Below are 25,305 nucleotides of genomic sequence, written 5' to 3' on the forward strand. Positions count from 1 at the left end.
CACAAGTTTGCTAAAATGAATAGGCTGTGTTTACCTATTGCATTTATTAAATAGTTACATTTTCTTCAAAAATTTTTAGAACTAATGAATAGATGTATCTATACAATGGAATGCTACTCAGCAATAAAAAGGAAGGGATTGCTGACACATGCTATGCCACAGATGAACCTCAAAAATATTAAGCTGAGTGAGATGAGCCAGCCACAGAAGACCACACATTGTACGCTGCATTTACCTGAGCTGCAGATTAGTGGTTGCTTGGGCTGGGGGCGGGAACTAAAAACAGCCATGAGGGACCTTATGGGGGCATGTTTGAAATGTTCTAAAATTGATTTATGGTGATGATTGTATCACTCAATAAAGTCACTGAAAATCATTAAATTGTATGGTTAAAATGGGTTATGATGTCAAATATATCTCAATAAAGTTGTTCAAAAAGAAAAAAGGTAATGGGTATAATTTTACATTTCTTAGTCTCAAATGCTTAAAATAACATTTAAAAACATTTATATGACTCTCGGTCAACTTTTTGTGGTTTGAATACTGCCCTCCTTTAATCAGACAACACACATTTATTTAGGTTCTACTGTAGGTCCGTTTCTCTGTCCTCAAGAAGCTCACCGTTCAGGAATAGCATGCATATATGTATATCTGTATCCATATCTTTGTATGTGGATATAAATATATCACATAGATAAATCAACATAGTTCTGTGGCAGGCAGGCATGAGCAGAGAAATGACGATGGGCCAAGTACAGAATGTCCTCAGAGTGGAAAGCCCCAGGTTCCTAGCGACAGGTAAAAGTGGGAAAACAAGGACCTCACCCCCAGGGTGACCTTTCCTTTCCTAGCAAATCGTTGGCCATGCCCCACTGACCTTTCATATTGTCGGTCATGTGATTCAGACCCTTCCTTGACTTCCCCTCCCCTGGCATGTCACTAGTCATGTGGTAAACCGCCTTGCAGAAGGAACAAGGGGGCTGAAGAGTGGCCTCATGCGACTCCCAGGCAGGCCCTTGCATGACCACTCCCTTAAGCATTAACCCTTAGGGATGACATCTAGGCTGCAGTTGTGTTTTAGCTCCAGGCCCAGAAAAGCAGCAAAACCAGACAAGCGATGCCATGGCTGACAGCAGGACCAGCTGTGGTGACTCTGGTACCGATCGATCTAGTGGAGACCACGAACCTGAGAGGACACACCTGAAAAGCTGAAGAATATTCCATTGAGATCCTCCCCTGGGACCTTCCCTGAAATTCCCTACCTTTGGAGAGCAGATGAAAAGCCTTCAGGAGGGAGGATCCAATGGGCTGGCTCTCTCTGCGGAGCACTCCTTCCCCTTTCCCCACCCCTCTCCCTGAGGTGTGTTTTCTTTGCCTTTTTCTCCTACACTCCAAAGGCCCTTCTTGTGCCTCTGTGACTTGTTTTGTGAGCCCACTTCTTCTACAGCTCACTTCTTCCACTTCTGTGCCTTTCTTTTTTTAAAAAGATTTTTAAATTTATTTTTAGAGAAAGGGGAAGGGAAAGAGAGGAGAGGAACATTAATGTGTGGTTGCCTCTCGTGTGCCCCCTACTGGGGACACATGGCCTGCAACCCAGGGATGTGCCCTGACCTGGACTCAAACCGGCGACCCTTTGATTCATAGGCCGGCACTCAATCCACTGAGCCGCACGGGGCCCTCTGTGCCTTTCTAAATAAACTTTCTCTTAGAGTTTGAGTCTTGGCTCTGAATTCTTTTTTAGCCAGGACTCAAATACAGAGGTTGCTGAACTGATTCCAGTTGCCGGTAACATTCTGGTGCCATTTTGCTGCCAACGGTTCTATTTCAGAATAATTCTTGCAGGATATCCAATGATCAAAGATTAGTTTTGTTCATTATATTTTCCTTATTTTGATGAAGACATTTTATTATTCATCATTACTACATTTTCAATTATGCAATACACGTTCATTGGAAAAAAATGAAAAAATCCAGATACCCAAGAAACAATTAATTTATAGTCCCTTGAAATCTGCTACCATAAGTTAATCAGGTCATAAATTAATAATTATGTTCCTAAGTTAATCAGAAATTTTATACTCTGAACATTAAATTATTATTGTGAAAGTGGTTACAAATGAAACAGTCCCTTCATTCATTTTCATCAGCTTGTCATGTATATATTAAGAAAGCATGCTCTATTACGAGGAAAAATACCAGGAAGCTGGTTGGATAACTACATCCAAACCAGTATCTTCAAAGAGCAGATACAAAGAATTGGTGTGACATGAACGGATGCAATCAGGATAAAGGAGATATAGATATGTTTACGGCATCAACTTACGTATGTGCAATTTTTAATGAAGATTTATTATATATAAAAGGAAGATACATTCAGTGGATATTTATTTTTGATGGGAATTCTCTTTTTTTCAGAAAGGCATATGTATGCCAACATATCTATCAAATGACTGTCAGACAGAAGTACATTAATTTAAAAAATCTAGGTCTCTTACTGTCACACGATCTTTTTGCTCAAGTAAAGCTCATTCAAAAAACACACAGGAAAATACCAAAGCTTGCAAGACAACATTTGCATGAGCTTGTGGCACTGGTGGTTTTGCTCACATATAACATGCAGCTCTGCTGCTGAGACGTCTGGGCGTGTGTACTTTGAGTTGCTTCTTGAACAGTAGTAATACATTTGTACACACCTACTCACATGACACTAAAGTGTGTTTGTAAAAGTGTCTGCTTGGGATTAAAGGTCTGGTCCATGGCCACCGAAAAAAGGCCAACTAATTGACCCAGGACCATGTCAAAGTCCCAACTAGAACCTGCCAAGCCAAACTTCTACCTTTGACATTATTGGAAGAATTTGAAAAACTCAGGAATTGACTATCTGTTGAATTAAGAGTACTTTAGAGAAAGTATGCAAATATTTCCTGTTCTCATACTTCCTACTACAGATTCCTACTCTGAGTCCCTATTTTTATTAAATACAGCATAAATTTGAGTTTGGTAAGAGACCGGATCTCTTTAATACCACATTAGAGCATTTAAATTTTTTTACTTAATGGTTTTAGAGAAAAAGAGGGAGGGAGGATGGTGGCGGGGGCAGGGGGCAGTGCAGAGAGAAAGAGAGAGAGAAAGAAACATTGATGACTTGTTGTTTCACTTATTTATTCCCTGACTGGGGATCAAACCCTCAACCTCAGCATATTGGGATAATGCTCCAACCAACTAAGCTGTCCGGCCAGGGCCAACACATTAGACCATTTTAAATATTTGCTTTGAGTTGCCCTTTTTCAGCTATTTTGAGAAGCTAAACAAGAGCCAAAACAGCTTGCTGGCCTTATTTTTTTTTTACAGTCAAGCTCAAGAAATTTTCAATAAAACCTTTCTAAATTTAGGGATAAGAAGGAAGCAAGGGGGAGAATAGAATCTAATATTTCCTGGGAGCTAACTATATAATGATACTTTCATATTCATTACTATATTAGCTCTCAAAAAATTCAATTATCATTATTCCCACTTAATAGGTAAGGAGATTTAAAGAAAGTCTTTTGACTAAGATTGGACATTAGTAAGTGGCAGAGATGGGTCTCAGAGGTACAGCAATTGGATTCTGCTTTGCTTAATATATAATAGAAATACATGCAAAATATCTTTTACAGTTTAAAAAGTAGGTTGTATTTAAGAGTAAATGATACATTTCATCTATGTATCAAAAAGCATTTTAAACCTGTAAATTCAGTCTTTAATAATATCCAAGAGTTGAACTGAAGAGATCCAAGTCTAGAGTATGTAAGTAACGAGATTACATATAGTAGATAGCATAAATATTTTTTCAGGAATCCTAAGAAAGGGAAAAAAGGATATTACGATGAAATAATTTGGTCTGATTTATAATCCAATCACATCTGAAATAGTAAAGTAGTTATCTGGAAACTTTACATCTATGTAAATCAAGGAAAAGAAACTGGTAAGATTTGAAACATGTACATAACTTAAGTTTCTTTTTCATTTTTAAAATGATCCTCACCTGAGGATATTTTTCATTGTTTTTTAGAGAGAAAGGAAGGGACAAAGGGAAACATCGATGTGCAATAGAAGCATCAATTGGTTGCCTCCGTATGCGCCTAGACCGGGGCGGAACTCTCAACCCAGGTATGTGTCCTGATCAGAGGTGAACTGCAACTGAGTTACAGGATGATGCGCTAACAAGGCCACACTGGCGAAGGCTAAAGTCTGTTTTTAAAAGTGCTTCTATACAATACATAAAGCTGTTAAAATTTTACTCAACAATTAGAGAGTAAGGTTCCCAGGGAATTTAAAAATCAGGAATTCTTTGGTCTAGGGCCAGCTGGCATCCCCCCACTAGTCAGTTCTCACTGAGATGTACGGGAGACGATCATGCTGAAGAGGGGTCAGGCTGAAGAAGGGAACACTATTTTACAGCACAAATCCTTCAGCAGGGGTATCCTTGGGCTGGGGGAAGCGTTCAACAGCTAGAGGGCAGCAGACAGTCTTCAGATGGGTTTTACAGCAGAGCAGAAGGGAATGCTAATTCTTTGAGATGAGCAAACTAGACAGCACCAAAGGGAAACTTGGCTTGCTGTGAAATGCTGTGTATGCTGGAGCTTGACATGCCATATAAAAGCAGATCCATTCAATTGATTTGTGTGTGTGCATGCTTACGACATGCCAGGCGTTGTTGACAGGTCTAGGAGTAATTCCTAATTACTCCTTATAATTAGGCATTAATTAGACATTAATCCTTGTCCTTTAGTAGAAGTTCAGCAGGAGAGAAACACAGTAAATAGTTAGAAAGTAGTTTGGTATGTGAAAAGAAAGTTATACTTACACTACAAAGAAGGGAGTGAATAGGTTAAAGAAGGCTTCCATTGTAGGGGCAGGGTGGTTAGCTGAGTTTGTTTTTTAATGATAAACTGAAATTAGCCAGAAAGATAAGGCAGGGGATGACTCTGGGGCATCAATATTAGTTCCATATTGTTGAAGCACACAGTTGGATAGGTAGGTGAAGAAAGATAATCAGGTTAAGAGGTCCAGAGGTGTGGATCTTATTTAGGTACCAGGAAACTCTTTTCAGCAGGAAATATGATTACATGTACAATTTAGATGGATTGCTCCAGAGATGGTTTAGACTGGAGGGGCAGCAACTAGAAGATCCATTAAGGGGTGAAATGCTATATTCTAGGTGAGCAGGGATGAGGCACAATGGTGGCTGGTGGGGATTAAGAGGTGGGAGCAGTATGAGCTGCTCACAAAGTAAAATAAGACAAGCTTCCTAGTGTGGACACAACAGTCACTAACCCGGGACCCACCTCCCTCTTCCTCCTTATTTTATTCAAGTAGTCATTGCTCTTGTCAATAGTTCATTTAGGAATACGAGGTCTGTCCAGAAAAAGTCCAGCCATTGTTAATATAATGAAAATGGTATGCACGATATCGATGTAACATGGCAGCCAAGGAGAGTGGGCTGGAATGCACATGTGTGAACAATGACGACTTCACTGTACTAGTCAGTGGGGGTGGTAGACACTGTTGAGTGAGCATGTGTATTGTGTGGTCACTGCATTAAAATGACTGAGCAAGTAGTGCAATGAATCTGCATCAAATTTTGTGTTAAGCTTGAATATTCCTCTGTGGGAACTATTGGGATGATTCAGAAGGCTGCAGCTATGGGCAATTGGTGATTGGCAGCTTCATCATGACAACATGCCCGCTCATGCATCACATCTTGTGCAGAGTTTTTTGGTGAAACATCAAATTACCCAGGAGAATCAGCCTCCCTACAGCCCAGATTTGGGGCTCGGTGACTTCTGACTTCTCCTAAAACTAAAATCATCTTTGAAAGGGAAGAGATTTCAGACCACCAATGAGATTCAGGAAAATATGACAGGGTAGCTGATGGCAACTGGGAGAACTGTGTGAGGTCCCTAAGTGCCTACTTTTAAGGGGGAAGAGGCATCATTGCCCTATGTACAATGTTTCTTGTATCCTCTTTAATAAATTTCTCCATTTTTCATATTACATGACTGGATACTTTCTGGAGAGACCTTGTTGTATACTTTGGTTTGAGTCTAGGCAACGGGACACGAGGGAAGTCTACCAGAGAGCTCCTAGAAAGAGACCCAGGTAGAAGCGGCAACTTTTTCCTTTTGATGTTGCTCTGTCTTGATGAGTCACACCTAAGACTACTGTAGCCAAACTGCCACCAGCCTGATAATAAAAGAGGACTCTAGGAGGTGGAGTAGAGACAGAGAAATTCTTAGTATCATGGAGGTGTCACGTTGACTGTCCCTGACTACCTCTGCATGCTTAATGCAAAATGTATTTCCTTACCATTAAATCTATTTAATTGGGTTTTCCTTTTTTTTTTTTTTGCAGTTGAAAGCATTTCAATAAGTTCATTCCTTAAGATGACAAATGTTTACACTATATAAGTTTATCCATGCCAACATTAACTAAAATACTTTAGGAAGAATTTCCATTGAATGGTGTATTAGCTATCCATTACCACATAACAAATTACTCTGAAACCTAGAATCTTAAAATAACAGCCATAAAAAAGGACTGGAGAATCTGCTCTTAAGCTCACTCAAGCTGTTGGCAGTCGGTGTTAGCTCCTTGCCACATGGATGGACAACTCCATAGGGCTGCTCACATGGCAAGTGATCCAATAGAGCGAGAGTGAGAGCATACTCCGAAAGGAACGTTCACAATCTTTTATAACCTAATCTTGGAAGTGACACACACCACCACTTCTGCTGTGTGCTACTGATCACACAGACCAACCTTGCACAATGTGGGAAGGGACCACCCAAGGAACCCTAGGCGGTGGGGCTCCCCAAGGGCCATCTTGGACGCTGGCTACTACAGATGGAGCCTATGATTTTATTACTGGGCCAACAGATCTGAACAGTTTAGTCTCTTAAAACATTCTGCAAGTTGTTTTACGGAAAGGTTCTTCTAATGTGCACACTGACCAGCCAAGTGTGAGACTGTCTTGCCACTAAATAGAATTATTGTTTTATTGTGAGTTTAACAGGTAAAAAGTGGCATTTCCTTTAAATATGGGAAGTCGTTTCATTTACTAGCCAATTGTATTTCCTCCATTTATTCATTTGTTAAAGATTTACTGAGTGGCCTGACCAATGTGGCTCAGTTGGGTGGGTGTCATCTCACAAAATGAAAGGTCACAGGTTCAGTCCTTGGTCACGGCACATGCCTGAGATGTGGGTTCAGTCACCAGCTGGGGTGCATACAAGAGGCAGCCAACAGATGTTTCTCTCTCACAACCATGTTTCTCCCCCTCTTTCTCCCTCTCTTCCCCTCTCTTTAAAAATAAATAAATCAAAAAGATTTACTGAGTATCTTCTATGTACAAGGCATTGTTCTAATTGCTCATGCCAGTGAGTGAAACCAGAGTTCTTGTACTCATAGTTCTTACAGTCTAGTAGGGAAACCAGACAATCAGACAACTTCACAAATAGATACATACCTACAAACTGAGATACTTCCAGTGAGGGGAATGAACCTGACTGAGACTGAGGACGTGACACTTGAACTGACTTAGGAAAGATAAAGAAGGACATGCCATAAAGAAGATGAAGAAGTATGTTCTAGGCTTCAAGGACTGCACACACAAAGCAGAATGGCATGTCTGAGGAATCAGAGAAGGCCACTGGGGCTGAGCAGCAGACAGTGAGGGTGAGAATGATTCAAGGCAAGGCTGGAGGGGCAGACTGGCATCAGACTATGCAGGGTCATTTGGGTCACCTTCAGGATTTTTGTCTATATCCCAAGAGGGATAGGATGTCTCTGGGGTTGAACTGGTGGCACAACAGCATCATATTAGCATCATAGGGGAGAGAGAGAGAAGCATTGATCGGTTGCTTCCCATATGTGCCCTACATGGGGATCAAACCCACAACCTAGGTATGTACCCTGACCTGAGATCAAATCTGAATTTGCAGTCTTTTGGTGTGTGGGACGATGCTCCAACTGAGACAGAGCAGATTAGTATTTTGAGATCCCTGGTAGTATGAAGAACAGACTAAAAGACAGGTGCATTGTATGCAGAGAGGTGAAGGAGGAGGTTACTGGAGTAGCTCAAGCAAGAGCATGCAAAAGAGTAGGCATGGGGGTACAACCAGGCTGCAGTTTGTGTCCCTGATGGTGGGGGAGATGGCACGAACCAGGTACTGCTCTTGACTGCTGCTATGAATTGAATGTGTATGTCCCTGCGAAGTTCACAAGTTGAAGCCCTAACTGCCAGTGTGTTTATATTAGAGTAAGGGAGTAATTGAGGTTAAATGAAGTTATAAGGGTGGAGTCCTGATCTGATAGGATTAGTGTCTTTAATAAGAAGAAACACCAGAGAGCTCGTTTTGCTCTCTCTCCTCACCTAAGGGCACAGCGAGAAACTGGCCATCTGCAGCCAGGAAGAGAGGTCTCACCAGAAACTAAATTGGCCAGAACCTTCATCTTGGACTTCTAGTTTCCAGAACTGTGGCGAAATAAATTTCTTTTATTTAAGCCACACAGTCTATGATATTCTGTTATGGCAGCCTGAGCTGGCTAATATAACTACATTCTTATAAATCTTAGGATTCAATCAGTGATGTTTTGAAAGTATATTTATACTGTTCCTTGCAACATCTTTTCACCATGTTCTTAACAAACCAACATATTAAAGGCTATTACACTACCTTCAAATTTGTTGGAAAGATCTATATTTTGATTGTCTATCTCTGGATAACAAACCACCTTAAACTTAGTGGCATAATACAACAACCATGTTATTATGCTCACAGATTCCGTGGGCCAGGAATTCAGAAAGGGAACAGAAAAGACGGCTTGTCTCTGTTTCATGATGTCTGGGCCCTCGGCTGGGAAGCCCTGAAAAGCTGGGGATGATTCAAAGGGCTGGAGACAGGACAACTGAGTTATCAGGGATCCACTTGCAATGAGATGGCTTATTCACCTGTACATCAATCAGGCCACCTGGGACTGAGGACTGGAGTACCTCCCAGTGGTCTCTCCACGTTGCTTCTCACAGCAGGTGGTTAAGCTCTGAGCGGGGCAGATAGAGGGAATGTTTAAGCAGAGTGAGCACTACGAGACACCATTTTATGGCCCAGCCTGAGAAGCTAAGAAGTCAGGTAGTATCACTTCTACATACTTGGTTGGTAGAGGCGCTCACAATCCCACTGAGATTCAAGGGAAAGGGACACAGATCCTCATTACTTGATGGGAGGTGATGAGAGGAGAATTAAAGAATTTGAGATATATTTTTTTAAACCACCATAATCTACTTTTGAAGAGATTACTCAGGAGAGCAACTTCCTCTGCTCCTCCCCAGTTATGCTCTGGCTAAGGTGGTGACACAGGAGAGGCCGTGAGGCAACTATGGGGGTCAGGCTGGTGAGGGGCAGAGGTACGAAGGATGATTGCTAAGTTTTTGAGCTGAGTATCTGAATGAACGGTGGTACTCTTTGTGAAGACAGAGAACAACGGAATGGTTTTGGAGGAAAGAGCATATACGGTCTTCCGTATATGGTCTTAATACGTACCGAATCTGAGATGCTTGCGATACCCTTGAGTGGAAACAGTGAGTAAGCAGCAAAATATTTAGCTCTACATCTCAGTAATCTGGGATGGAGATATAAACTGGGGCTCACTGGCACACAGACAGATGGTAATTGAAGGCTTGGGCTTCATTTTCTGAATGGTCTATTCTTGTTCTGGGATCAGAATGGCATTCTATTAAACAATTTACATGCTTAATAGTGATGTTTCATCTCCCAGGCAAATAAACTGCCTTTTAAGATGTTTTGCTGTGATAGCCATCAGCAAGTGCCTAGAGTACCTCTAAATGGTATATAAATTCAATTTAACATTTAACAAATAAAAAATTCACCAGCCAGACCCACTCTAAACTTGAGGGTCTACTTAATCAAAAGGGCCATTGCATGTACTAAGCGTACTCTGTCACCAGTAGCTTTTCTGCCTTCTTCATATCTGTATTCGCCTTCGCTTTAGAGCCTTGGCACATCTACCCCGGAACTCCTCTATTTGATCTCTAATATGTTTTCTTCACAATACACTTGCTGCTTTTTACTTTAAATAAAAACATTTTGTGGATTAAAAAATGTATAGTGTTATTTTTTAAATGTAGTAGTTGGTACCTAGGAGTTTTATTATTATTATTTAAACTGTATGTCATATAAACTTTCTTTTGTATACTTTATACATTTTAAAACAAATCACACTCAATAGCCTTTAAATATCAATAAATTCAACATTTTTATTTGCAATGAATGATTAAAGACTGTGTCAACTTTATGAAAAAAATGTTGTTAGTATAATTATAGGTATTTATCACTACCACCAGCATCTTTAAAGCCTAGAATATGTGAGTGGTATAAGTTTGAACAGATGCCCAGCAAACAATAAAGCATGACAGGGCATGTTTTATTAGCTCATTAATACATGTCTTGGGTACAGTGTGAGGGACAGGTTACGGGTAAATATGGTGGTGAAACACACCCCAGAGTATCTCAATGCTTTTATACAGCACTCACTGTTTTATTTTGAAACCCCTTGATATAGACTTGAATGTTTTCTAAAAGAAAACATTCTTTGAAAGATAGTTTCTACATGTAGTTTTTATATATACTTTGGGATATTTTTAACTTCAAAGAATGGATAATAAAGTTTTCCTATTCCTAATCTACAAAAGAAAACTCTCAGTATGAATTCCCTTCTACTTTGATAAGGTTAATTAGCTTCTTTGAACTCAAACTCACTGATTCCTTATCTCTAGTCAACCTCCCCTGTCCACGGTCCTTGCTTTTATGGGATTAGTTTGCAGAGCCCTGGGTTTCCCATCATTACCTTGCTCCTGTTTGCATACTGCACTATAATGCCTCCACATAAAACACTTCACTCCTCTCTGCCTGCCTGAGGATCGACTGCCTTCATGAACAAGCAACATGGGAACTATCCCAACCAGCAAGTTCATGACCGACCAACTACATCGGTGGAGGTGAATGGTCATTAATGTCCTTCATCCTGGGTAGACAACAGTACCTAAGACAGACATTTAAGACAAGCTCACTAAAATGTGCAAGACTACACTGGATGTCATCTTTGTGTCTGGATTCAAAACCCATTGTGTTGGTGGCAACACAACTGGCTTCAGCATGATTTACGATCATAAACGCAAACACAGACTCGCAAGACATGGCCTATATGAAAAGAAAAAGACTTCAAGAAAACAGTGAAGGAAGAAACTTTGGCCTTTGTGGTCCCCCTGCTATTATCTGTGGTGATTGTGTAGACTTTTCATACTAGGAGTAATAAACTATGAAGACTTCAAGAAAAAGACACACACACACACACACACACAACAAGCCCACCGTAGGTGCTTCAGAAACAGCCCTGACATGGGGTTCCTGAAACTCCAAGTACTAACCCTTTGCTCCCTCTGGCCTGGGGAGGGTGGCATTCCAGTAATTTCGTGGTTCCTAGCCCTGGAAGGCAGGGCTCAGGTCCTCAGGATGGAAGCCTCGAATCAACTCCTCAAACAAACCCAATGACAGGCTTGGCCTAGACCTGCAGGTCCCCACAGGCTCTATGATTCTGGTTCACTACTGCTAAACCTTCCTCCTGAGTCAGTGCCTTCAAACAACAATTATTTATTATTGCTCATGGGAGGATCAAGTAAGACTCAGCTAATCCATACTGGTGGCTCTGCTTCTCACACATGGGCCACCAGTGTCTGGGTTGGCTGGAGAGGCTCTGCTCCAAGTGTCTCTCTCTGCTCTTGGGCCAGCAGTTTAGTCAGGGTGTGCTTTTCTCATGGTGTTGGCAGAGGCCCAAGAGAACCTCCAACTGGACAAAGCAAGTCAAATGGCTGGACCTATAGTTAAAGGGCACGTAAGTACACCTGCTCCACTCATGGGTTCATTGATCCTTTTTAAAATCGTCACTCTTCCCTGGCAAGGACTTTTTCCTCCAGCTCCAACTACAACTTTGTGTCCATCTCAGCTCTCAATATAGGTCTGCACAGTTCCATGGCAAAACACATGGATATGTACATTAGTTATCTACTATTTCTCACAATTTCTGTGGGTCAGGAATTCAGGAATGGCTCAGCTGGGTAGTTCTAGCTTGGGGCTGCTCCTGAAAGACTAGAACTGCGATATTCTGCTGATGAAGAGACTAAAATAAACCTGTATAAATACCCTATATTTCTAATTATTGCCTACTACTTTTTAAAACATACAACTCTTTCATCTGGAGAGTGTCAGCACCTCAACATTAATCGGACATCAACTACACTCATCCACTTCTCTCTAACCAACTCTCTTTTATGTCAAATCTATCATCATTTTTTTCTGGTCAACCAGGGGCAAAACAGTGGTGCCATTTCTGATTTCTTATTCTTGTAGCTAAAGTACCCAATAGATATGCTGAAACAAGCACTTAGGGTACCAGCAACACAAAGGTACTATAAAAATTATTGGGGAAAATTTTATATGTTATTTTTTCAAAAGTCATTACAACACAAATCAAAAAATAAAACCATCAGGACTGGTACTCCCAGCAAGATGGAGCAACAGTATTGGATTTGCTCTCTCACCTGAAACAGGACAAAATATATGAAAAACAAGAGCTTTTGCGATATTTGAAATCTGGCAACAAGGACAGTGATCTTGGAGAGAGAACGCAAGGCTGCAGTAGAGTCTAATGGTCACTCTGAGTTGAGAAGATGGACTTGCGTGTCTAGAGAGGCCAAAGGGGTTAGAATTAGCAGCTAGAGTTCACAGGACAGGGTATGAGAGACGGAAGATCTGTTCAGAGAGTCTTGGAGGTGTACAGAGGGTTTCCCTGAAGTCTTCAGCTGAGCATTATCAATACATGGGTGCAAAGAAATTTCAAAGTCTGGGAACAGACTCATTCAAAAGGAGTAGAGGGAAGGGTATCAGTCAAGTACTCAGACGATTTGCCTTAGCTGTGGGGAAATCGGCCCCAGACTAAATGCTACTCTGATCCTGCCTAATAAAGCTTAAAAGTAAGACCTCAAAGGATCAAACTGTCTCCAGTAATTTAACTTCATTCCAGAAGAAAGCTCAAGAATATTTATAGAGACACAAAAATACCTAACATCCAACAAAACAAAATTCACAGTGTCTGGTATCCAATAAAAAATAAGCAAGCATGCAAAAAAAAAAAAAAAGCAGGAAAATGTAACTCATAATGAGGAAAAAACCCAGTCAATTAAAATCAACTCTGAAATGACACAAATGATAGAATTAGTAGATAGGGATATTAAAACAGTTTTCATAATTGTATCCCATATGGCCTAGGAGCTAGAAGAAACACTGAACATGTTAAGTAGAAACATGGAAAATATAAATTGGTGAACTTGAATGCAAACCAATAGAAATGATCCAAAATGAAATGAAAAGAGAAAAATACTGAAAAAGAAAAGAAAAGAATATAGCATCAGTTGGTTATGGGATAACTTCAAGCAGCCTATTGCATATGTAACTGGAGTCTCTGTGAAAGAGGAGAGAGGAGGAAAGACAGAAAAATATTTAAAGAAATAATTACCAAAATTTTCCCAAATTTGATAAAAATAATAAACACACAGATCCAAGAAGTTCAATGAACCCCAGGCATAAGAATAATGAAAAAAGTGACATTAAGGCACATTGTAATCCAATTGCTCAAAACCAGTGGTAAAGAGAAAATCGTAAAAATAGCCATGAAGTCTAGACACATTATACATAGAAGAACAAAGATAAGGATGACAACAGCTTTCTTGTTGGAAACAATGTAAGAAGACAATAAAGAAATATCTTTAAAACACAAAAGAAAAAAATTTCAATCTTGAATTCTATAGTCAGTGAAACATCTTTCAAAAACAAGGTCAAAATAAAGGCTTTTTCAGACACACAAAAACGGAAAGAATTCATCACCAGCAGCACACCTGTACTACAAGCAATGTCAAAAGAAATCTTTTAGGAAGAGGAAAATAATACCACATGGAAATATGGATTGATACAAAGAAATGAAAAGCACCGAAAATGTTAATTATGTGGGTAAATATAAGACATTTTAGAAAATTAAAATCTCTTTAAAATATAATCGAATGTTTAAAGCAAAAACAATAACAATGTATTATGGGATTTATAACCTACAGGTATCCCTTGCTTTTCAAAAGTTTGTGTTACACCACTTTGCTTTTATGAAAGACCTACACTGGTACCTATTTTTGCTAAATGAAAGAAATCCAAAGAGAATTTTTGTTTTTACAGAAAAAGGCAAAAAGTGTAAACAGTGTTTAGCAACTGCTTAGCAGTTAATCATTATAGAGGCGGCACAGACCCCAGCAGCAAGAGCGGCGCCACCCAGCTGCTTCCCTGGGAACTACACTCAGCATCTCAGCATCAAGTCGCCATAGCTTTGAACTGTGTCTGTGAGCATCTGTGCTTCATCTCGATTTGTTTTGTGTATCCTTTAGCAAGATGTGTGTCCTGAAGTATCAGAAAAGTCTAAGAGGGCTTATAAGGGTATTACATTTAGTGCAAAACTGGATGTAACTAAGCATATCAATAATGGTAAATGAAATAAAGACACTGCGCACAAGTTGAACTTGCCTGCATCCACCATTCCTACCACTTGCATGCAGCAGAAAGATTCTTGAACACAGCCAAAGTTACTACTCATTATGCTGGTAGCCAGCACCCAGTGAGAGATAAAATGGAAAGTCCACTGTCTGAGTGGACTGATGGGTGTACAGAGTACTGTGTTCAGGTAAGTTTTTTATACTTAAGGAGAAATTGGTCAGACTTTTTAATAAGACAAAAGAGAAAGCACTGGATGCTGCTGCTGCTGACAGTGTTGCAAAAGTGGAACTTAAAGGTAGTCACGGGTGGCTCGATCGGTGTTTGAGGGGAGGGCAGCTTCACAGCTTAAAGGTTACTGGAAAGCGTGCTGCAGCTGTCACTGAAGTGGCCGAGAAGTTCCCAGAAGAACTAAAGGAAATAACTGCAGAAAATGGTTATTTGTATAAGCAAGTGCTTAACTGTGACAAAAATAAAACTTACTGGAAAAAATTGCTGAGCAAGACATTTATTTTTATAAAAGAAAAGGAGGCTAAGAGACACAAGGCATCGGAGGACAGGTTTACCCTAATCCTATTATTAATGCTACTGGTGACATTCTCCTTAAGCCTCTACTAGGGGACCAGTGAGAAAATCAGAGGGCACTTAAAGGTATTGATAAGAAGAAATAAATAACCTAAATAGCCTCATAGTTTTTAAAGCAATTGAATTTGTAGTAAAAACAAAAACAAAAAAATTTTCCCACAGAGAAAGCTCCTGATGGCTTCACTAGTGAATTCTATCAAACATTTAAGGAAGAAATAGTACTAATTCTACAAAAACTCTTTTAAAAATCAAAAAGATGAAAATGTTTCCTAATTAATTTTGAGGCTGGCATCATTGTGATACTCACACCGGACAAAGACATTACAGAGAATTAAAAATAATAGACTAAAAACCTCATGAATACAGGTGCAGAAATTAACAAATTTTAGCATATGAAATCCTAGAATATATAAAAAGGATACTGCATCATTATCAAGTTAGATTTAATTCAGGAATGCAAGGCTGGTTTAAAATCAATCAATTCACCATATCAACAGACTAGAAAATAATCTAAAAGAGAAAAAAATTAAAAAAATAAAAATATGATTACATCAATAGCTACAGAAAAAAGCTGTCAGAATCCAATATTAATTCCTGATAAAAACTCTCAGGAAACTAGGAATATAAGGAAACTTCTTTACTAATCAAGAGTTCCTACAAAAACAAAAGCCTGTATCTCACTTGTGTTTTCGTTCTAGCATCAGAAGCAAGGCAAGGATGTTCTTTCTCACCAACTGAGCATTGTACTAAAGGTTCCAGTTGTTGGGCCTGAGATTAGATTTTACCCTATGTATAAACTAATGGGCTAGCCTATTACTGTTTCATGGGTCAGAGACAAAAGACTTTATTATTCATGGCACGTGCATCATGTGCATCAGCATACTTGTGTTGGTTACCCATGGCCCCAGACCTGTGGGGACGATGCAATGGGCTCAGATGGGTGCCAGGCCTTCAGTGGATCTATGTTATAGCTGAAGAACACTGAGTTTGGGGGTCCACCGCTTCTGTAGCAGGGAGCAAGCAAGGCTGCTCTCTGGGAGTGATGGATGTATTTATTACCTTGATCATGATGACTGCTGCAATGGTGCACACACATATCAAACACACTGTGGGCTTTAAATGTTTGCAGTGTGTTGTACATCAATAAAGGTGCCCATAGGTGAGAAAAATCTTCCATTTCAAGCATTCTAGACCTTTCTATATCATTAATTTAACCAATATTTTGGGGCTACTACTAATGTGCTAGGCACTGGTCTGGAATATAATGGTAAACAAAATCTCTCTTCCTATAGAGTTCATATTCTCGTAGGAGGAGACTGAAAACAATAAGTAAAACGCCAGATGATGACAACTGTGATTAGGAAAAAGAGAATTAACTAGGGTGGCTTATTCAGACTGGGTGGGGGATTCTCTCTGGGAAGGTAATACTGATACAGAGATCTGAATATCAAGAAGGGGCCAACCGTGTTGGAGTGGGAGAAGAGTACCTCTGGGCCTCATCAGTATTTTGGTTGCCCAACTGTTCTCATTTCCCCTCAGTCTCTTGTAAATGACTGCTGAATTAACTTTCCCAGGGGTTAATCTGATCATATAATTCCTTTTTTAAAAAGTCTTCAACCCCTCTCTTATCTCAATCCCTAAATGTGGTATTACTTCTACCTTCTGGCCTTATAATTGTCATGCATGTGATGAAAACCTACCTTTCCATTATTCTCATTATTCCTTTATTTATTTATTCCAACTTACCAGTGCACTTTTCTACAACAGGCCATGCTATTAAGACAGGGAGTAAAAGCATCTCTACCTAATACATAGAGACAAATACAGGGAGGCTGCCAAAATGAGAGACAAAGAAACATGGCCCAAATGAAAGCACATATCAAAACTCCAGAAAAAGAGCTAAACAAAATGGAGATAACCAGCCTATCAGATGCAGAGTTCAAAACACTGTTTATAAGGATGCTGAAGGAGCTTAGTGAGGACCTCAACAGTATAAAAAAGACCCAGTCAGATATGAAGGGTACACTGATTGAAATAAAGAACAATTTACAGAGAAACAACAGTAGAGTGAATGAAGCTGACAACTAAATCAATGATTTGGGCCATAAAGAAGAAACAACCAATCAGAACAACAACAAGAAAAAACAATCCACAAAAATGAGGATAGTATAAGCAGCCTTGGGACAACTTCAAGAGGTACAACATTTGAATCATAGGGGTTCCAAAAGGAGAAGAGAAAGAGCAAGAAACTGGAAATCTATTTGAAAAAATAATAAAAGAAAACACCCCTAATTTGGTGAAGGAAACAGATGTGCAAGTCCAGGAAGCACAGAGAGTCCCAAACAACATGGATGCAAACAAACCCAATCCAAGACACATCATAATTAAAATGCCAAAGGTTGAAGATAAAGAGAGAATCTTAAAAGCATCAAGAGAAAGGCAGTTTGTTACCTACAGGGGAGTTCCCATAAGACTGTCAGCTGATTTCCCAAAAGAAACTTTGCAGGCTAGAAGGGATCGGCAAGACATATTCAAAGTCATGAAAAACTGGGACCTACAGGCAAGATTTCTTGACCCAGCACAGCTATCATTTACAATTGAAGGCCTATAAAGAGCTTCCCAGACAAGAAAAAACTAAAGGAGTTTATCATCACCAAACCCTTATTATACGAAATATTAAAGGGACTTATTTAAGGAAAAGAAGAAGATCAAAACTATGAGCAATAAAATGGGAAAAAATACTAATCTATCAACAATTGAATCTAAAAACAAAACTAAGCAAACAAGAACAGAGACAGAATCATGGATATGGAGAGTATTTTGATGGTTGCCAGGTAAGAGGAAGGTGTGGAGGAATGGGTGAAGAGGTGAGAGGTTTAAGAAGTACAAGTAGGTAGTCACCGAATAGCCATGGGGATATAGTACAGTAGAGGAAATGGAATAGCCAAAGAACTTGTACACATGACCCATGGACATGAACAATGGTGGGGGATTGCCTGAGGGAGTAGGAGGTGTTGAGTGGAGGTGGGCAAATGGGGAAAAATCAGGACAACTGTAATACTATAATCAATAAAACATAACAAAAAAATTTAGTATGTACAGTGAATAACATGAGTACAATGTACAAGGCAGCTTGACTGAGGATTCTTAGAATGGCAAACAACATTTAAAATACAATTTTTCTATTTAATGTGCTTCTTTCTTCAATTAGCTAACTAAAAAAGCAGCAGACAGGAGAGATTTTATAAACATTAAAGAAAGCACAGTGGCTAATTTTTATTGTGAGGAAGAAATTGTTCACAAACTAGCAAATGCCAAAATAAAAATACTATTTTTCAATGGATGGAATGAAAGATGGGTTTTCTAAATTACTTCGAATGTTTGCATTGTCACAGTTCACCTATTATCTGCTAAGTGTTACTAAAATAAGTCACATAAATTCTCATACTTTTATTCTGCAAACTTCTTCTGGAGAAGGTGATTTCAAACATATTCAGTTCCAATTCCCCTCCATTTGCTTTAAAACGCATTTGCCTTCACTGCACAGGCACAGCTCGACAGAACACTGGTTTTGAACTGCCCAGATCATCCAGCCCTGCATCAAGCAGCCATATAGAAAACAGACCACTATTGTATCCTCTTACCCCTACACAGATGAAATGGTTTGCAGCTTATTTAAATTACAAAGCAATTCTTTTGTGTGCTGAATTGGCCCAGGCTAGGGAGGTTGAGCAAATCCCTTCCCAGAGGACCTCCACTGGAGGTGGCTTCCAGTCCTGCCAGAGTTGGAAAACCTTGAAGGTGCTCCATGTGGGGCAGTGTTCTCTGCCTCTGAACTGATTCCTGGGCCAAGTGAGAAAAATCAAATTGTAAAGAGCCATTCCAATGGCAAGCACACTCGAAGTGTGTGTGTGTATGTGGCCAGAATTTTTTGGTTGGGAAGGGAAATGTGGTTAATCTAAATTCAACATGGGGCACAAATAGAGGCATCAAAAAGCACGCCCACTGCCTCAATTCAACTATGCATTTTTGCTTCCATTATTTAAAAAAAAATAGCACTTTACTTAAAATATCTGCATGTATTCTATAAATTCTATATCTGTAAAAATAAAATTCTATAAAATCTGTAAGAATAAAAAAAATAGCACTTCAAATAGTTTGGCTATATTCAGAAATGTAACTGCTTAAAAAAAGTCTTGAATGCACTGAAGGACTCTGTTTGGGGAGGTGGTGGGGAAAGAGGGCAGATGAACAAAGCATATAGCTACCTCTATTCTATTCTATTCTATTCTATTCTATTCTATTCTATTCTATTCTATTCTATTCGAAGGAGAAAGAGAGGGAGAGAAATATCAAGACCACAAAGAAACATCAAGTAGGTTGCCCTCCACACATGTCCTGACTGGGGACTGGGGACCAGGCATGTACCCTGGCTGGGAACCAAACCAAGACCCTTGGTTTGCAGGATGATGCCCAACCAACTGAGTCCGGGCAGCTACAGATTCTTTTGTGTAAAAACTTATTTGTTAATCAAAGTCAGCAACTGCTGCTTGCTACGTGGTGGCTCATGTATCACTGCTTCATCTTTTCTCACCCCCAGGAAGAAACCGATAATATGAGATGTGGAGTCAAAAAACCTGGGTTCAGATCATGTCACTGTCAAACATGCATTAACAACTTCTGGCACTAAGCTCTCCTGCTATTTGTCATTTATGAACTTCAGGCTTTAACTCAATAAATGGGTTTGCCAACAAATGTCACCCTTTCCATTGGTGATTGTGTAGAAAGAAAGTATAAGCAAACTGGAAAGTGCTACCCAAGCATTTATTATTGTTGTTGCCATTAGGTCTGCCTGACATATAGCAAAGTACGTAACAAATGTTCACTAAATTATTAATGAACTGAACTAATTATAGTGAACGAATGGTGAGAATGAATAAATCATGAATCTTTAAACCAATAACACTTTCACTTAAAAATTAATACATATTTAACTGTAAAATATTAATATTTTATATAAAACTAAGTTGAACACCTTGAAAATATCCAAAGGAAAAACAAGGCCTCAGCTGCCGGAAGAGGTCACTGTAATCATTGCATATGGTGGGGTCCCAGGTATGGCAGGTGGGTAGTAGCCAATCAAGTTTTATTAAGGTATAAAGGCATAGGACGAGAGGTTAAAAGCCTCAGCTCTGGAGTTTAAATCTCAACTAACAAGTTGTATGACCATAGACAAATTACTTAATCTGTTCTAAACCTCAATTTTCACTTATGTAAGATGGGGACGGCAGTAGTACCTGCTATTAAGTGTAAAAACCTAGGTGATCACTTCCCACAGTGGTATCTGCTTAGCTATCCACCATCATCACGCCATATGCAGGATGAGTTTCTATGAGTGGAACTAGACCAGGAGTCCTCCATTCTATAATCTGCTATTTTAACCTTCAGCCGTGGCGAACTATGGTATGTTTTTGAAAAACACAGAAAGGGGGACCACCGTGGTCATACATGCCGCCAGGTCTCCGCATTCCACTGTGCTGCTGGGGTGAAGTTAGATGTGCCTGCCGGGAACTGCAGTGCCCTGCACCGAATACACTGTAGGCAGACACCCAGGGTACAATCCTTCACATTTCACCAACCACTCTCTGAACCATCCAGAACCCCCGGGTCATACTTTTAAATTTCTTACCCAAGTTGCTCATGCTCTATGTTTCACTTCCAGTAAAATTTGTCTTTCTTTTTTCAAATGGAAATGTCAAAAAGCTGAAGATGTGCATATATGCATATATTTTCTCATTTGCTGTGAGTGAAATCTTGCTCACACAGAAGCGAAAGAAGTTAGAATAATGAAACACTATAATGGGAACCCCTTACAACAGCACATACCGTGTTAAATGATGATGGTGGTCAATGAAGCAACTGCTTCACATTCAATATCCTACTGAAACGTGTTAACGGCATTTTAAGGAAATAAAACCTAACCCTTGAGATGTCCTGCCAAATGAGTCAAAAAGCCTTCATTCTAGATCTATAAAATTTATCAGAATAATCCAACTGTGCAACCATTGACATTCTTATCGTGGAGAATTTAATAATGCAGTAAATTCTGGATCTCAGATATAAGAGACATCCCTCCCTCGTGCGCCTGACAGTCACCTTCTCAAAATCATGTCCACTCCTCCGGGAGAGGGCAGGCCCCGTCCTCTGGGGAAAGGCCGGGCCCAGTCACCTCAGCTGTTCCTCCAGTCTGCTTGTCTTTTGACAGCGCTACCTGCCAGCCAGCGAAATCCTGGTATCTACTGGGCTGCTGCAGATCGAACAGACTGTGAATCCAGCTAGAGGATAAGAGGTTGTTTTAATTGGCTAAATCTGCTATGTAGTAAGCGTATGGCCATGAATTTGTAGCCAAAACACTAATCTAAAAAAAATGTCATGTGCAATTTAAACAGAAAACAAAAATGACATTTTCACTCGTCAATTCTAGTTTTGCCATGAGGGTTTTTAACCTAACATTTTATAATGACTAACAAATCCTTACCTTTGCTGAAGTAAAATTTTCATGGTATACTCCTCGTACCAAGTCCCTAAGGGCACTTGCTAAAAGTTCCACAACCTGAAAAAACAAGATCAAAAATGAAAAGAAACAATTAAAACAACATTTTTACCTCAGAATGCCTCAGAAGACTTAGGAGCAAGGCAGTACTTATATGTTTGATAGAAACGAAACAAAACAAAACAAAAACAGGGTTAAGTGCAAAGATTCTGGCAATGACATTGCCCACCTGGATATTAAGAGCTGTGATCCAATTTTTTTCAGTCATAATTTAAGCAAAAAAAAAAAATTCTTACAGTCACAGTATTTCAGCACTATACATGAAAGTCCAGTAATAGCCACTTTGAACGTAAGCTTAAATTTCAGATAACTACTGAAATCTTAATCCAATTTATTTTCTGTATGTTTATTTCTGTCAGGTGGATACTTTTCAATATCCCCATTCTGGCAGTGATTACAATGCTAATTTTCATACTTGATACAGAAAGAAAAGCAAATGCAAAAGAATGATTGACCTTTCAAATGTGTTCATTCTGTCATACTTAAAATGCACTGTGGATTTATTTGGTGTAGGAACCCTGGGTCAAACATACCGTATTTTCAAACTTGAAAATTTTTTTACAGAAACACAGTGCTGAAATCGTATCCATCAAACCTGTATTACTTTCAAGGCTCGGGCTATTTTAAAAAAATCAAACAAAATCAAAAGCTTTGAACTTGTTCCAGAATGTAAAACAAGCAGAAAACAGTAAATGGTCTCTTTGGAACTACTGTACAATCTAGAGTTGTTTGCATAAATCATCTTAATTCAGAAAGATAAAATAGTGCTATTTATTATAATGTTCATTGCAGCCATTTCAAATAAGAATTCCTCAAGGCAACCCTATCCGCTTCTTATGAAGACTTAATATCTTGTATATTTAGCTTCCAATATTATGCAGTTCTGTATCTGATTCCCACTCTTTGCTTCCTAAAATTTAGCTCAGTTCTGACTGAATTAAAGGATTTTGTTTCAGCTTTTATCATTCTTGTAATTGAAGACATTATTAAGCCAAAGGATACAGAACCAAACAACAAGATACTTCAATTTCAGGTACCTTGGATTTAATAAACATTTTCTTAGAGGCAAATTACATTAATTTATAGAAAGACTTGCTTTAAAACTTTAACACATGAGCATTTATATCCAAACTTATATTTACATACTTACTGCATAACTTACACAAGGCTGCTGATATGGAAATTTTGCTGATTAAAGGAGTATTTTTTTCTAGCTCTGCAAATGGGTTAATTTGTAAGAACTATACAAAGTCTTTTTTTTTTTTAAATCACATTGCCCTTTAGGTAACTAAATACTTAAGAAATATTGTAGCAATATGAGCTGCAGAGGAACTGGAAGGACAATGATCCTACAGTGTTACCAGATGTGTTGAGTTATTTAAGTGGGGAAAAGAGAAAAATGAATGGATTTTTTTTCCCCTGAAGGTATCAGATAAGCCCTATTCCCAAATCCAGGAGGATTGAGTATCTCCACTAGGTCTATGAAAGACTGTAACTAAATGCACAGTATCAGATTGGATTACAGTTTATACAAGCAACATCCCAAGATCCTCCTGATGGCGGGACACACAATACAGATCAATCACTCACTAAGAAATGTTATGGTTTTGAAACAGTTTGAGCTCTGAGACCAGCACTGGTAAAGTGAAGAGGGATTTACAAAGAGAAAGTCTGACACTAAATGTCAGAATGATGGTATGAACTTTTAACAATGGATCTGGCTCTGGATAACCACAGGGTTCCTTTACTTCCCTGAAATTCCAGATGAGGTAGAAGCAACAACAACATTTTACTCTCTGACTATTCTTCTCTTAAAGCAATCAGCAATCAGTAAGTACAGGCAGACTGTACTTGCAAGTTCATAATTTGTGAATGACGTATACTTCCAAATTGAGCAGAATACACCTTCATAGCCGATGGTAACCATTAAGGAAAAAGCTTTGGACTATAGTGGGTTACCAAGTCCAGGAAGAGGAGAGACCTTGAAAAACTGGAACAGCCTAGGGGAACTGCATGTATCCCAGGCAAGGGTGACTCTGAGCACACTTAAATCTCTTTCCATTGCCCGAAATGTTTACTTTTAAAATTATATCAAATAGAGATGTGTTTAAGCATCACCCTCCTTTAAAATTGCAAATATTTATACAAAGACCACAAGGGGACCAGCCACACATACTTTAACAAAACTAATCTTTTTTTCATTATGTGGCTTACTACCACAGGCCTTCACCTGTTTAGATAACTTGTACTAAAATACAAGAAAGCAGTTGCTTAATGACATTTTTCTTCTTCAGATTCTTGAGGACTAATTTGTTCAAGCAACCCTAAATGCTAGCAAGGATAGTGGCAGCCAGAGGAGAATCCAGAAGCCTAAGGCTAGACCTCCCAAGGCTAAGAGCCCAAGGCCCAGACTTCTTGGTGCTTTGGACAAGAGCAACCATGGGGAACATTCAAGGACTTCTGTTTCTCCAGCCCAGCAGGGCAAGCAATCATGTTCTAAAGGAAGAGAGGCTCAAAGAGCCTCAGTGTTAGTCACCGTCAGAAGCCCAACAGATCAGAAGGTAATGACAGAGCAGGGGACGGGGAGCCAGAGGATCTAGATTCTACTTCGAGGCCTACTCCTTATTTCATTGTGAGATTTAGGGCAAAATCAAGATTTTGTTTTTCCTTAATTATAAAATGAGAAAAGAGGCAAAACAATTCCGTAAGGTCCCTTCCAGTTCTAAGATTCTAAGCGTCTAGAAATGCAAATCTTAGTATGTATAATTAAGCATGTAAACTTAAAAACTTCTTTTTTGGTAATCTGTTCTTTTTATATGAACCTTTTCTTCTGTCTGATACTGATTACTTTATCTGAGAAACTTTTTGTACCCAATCCCCCTTAGTTCCAATACCTAGAATCAAAAGGAAACAATTTCCATTTTTTAAAACCCTTATGACTTGTAGCCTACCCCAACAAGCTGGCAAGAAGTCCTACTTGGGTCAGTAAAAGGTCACATTGCTGAGCGTGGGTCTTGAAGGGCTCTAAGGCTTGGGAGTGATTCATACATATCGGATTCAGAATGACATCAGGTTTAAGTGCAAAGTTACATCAAACAAATAATGGCTCTAGTTGCCCACATCACTTCCTTCTCTAATGAGTAAGTATGTAGAGCACTTAGAAAAAGCACCTGGAACACAAGTCCCAGTGAGTGTTAACTTACTGGTCTTCTATATTTCTAAATTATTACTCTATATTTTCAATACAAGTCTTGGGTAGGTCAAAGTCATAGTGTGGAAACCAAGATCACAGCATCTTTTACATTGGATGCCCAAACACTGTGGAAGAAAATGAATTTTAATTCAACAACAAAATACACAGAAAGACTGTTTCAACCAAAATCAGAGATCTTTGCAACAATGACTTGTTGCATCCTGAAATAATTTCAGATTATATTACTGTCATCATCAGTATTATAAAAT

General features: G+C 39.2%; 1 protein-coding gene across 2 annotated transcripts in view; it reads right to left on the reverse strand.

The window, feature by feature from the left end:
* PDSS2 (decaprenyl diphosphate synthase subunit 2) overlaps nucleotides 1-25,305 on the reverse strand; it is a 241,908-nt gene that overhangs the window by 54,935 nt on the left and 161,668 nt on the right. For both annotated transcript variants that reach the window (XM_024551782.4, XM_045188650.3), the window contains exon 4: nucleotides 21,769-21,843. In XM_024551782.4, the coding sequence (XP_024407550.2) occupies nucleotides 21,769-21,843 (75 nt within the window). The remainder of the gene's footprint in view (nucleotides 1-21,768; nucleotides 21,844-25,305) is intronic.

This window comes from Desmodus rotundus, chromosome 11, assembly GCF_022682495.2.
Source record: "Desmodus rotundus isolate HL8 chromosome 11, HLdesRot8A.1, whole genome shotgun sequence".
NCBI lineage: Eukaryota > Metazoa > Chordata > Mammalia > Chiroptera > Phyllostomidae > Desmodus > Desmodus rotundus.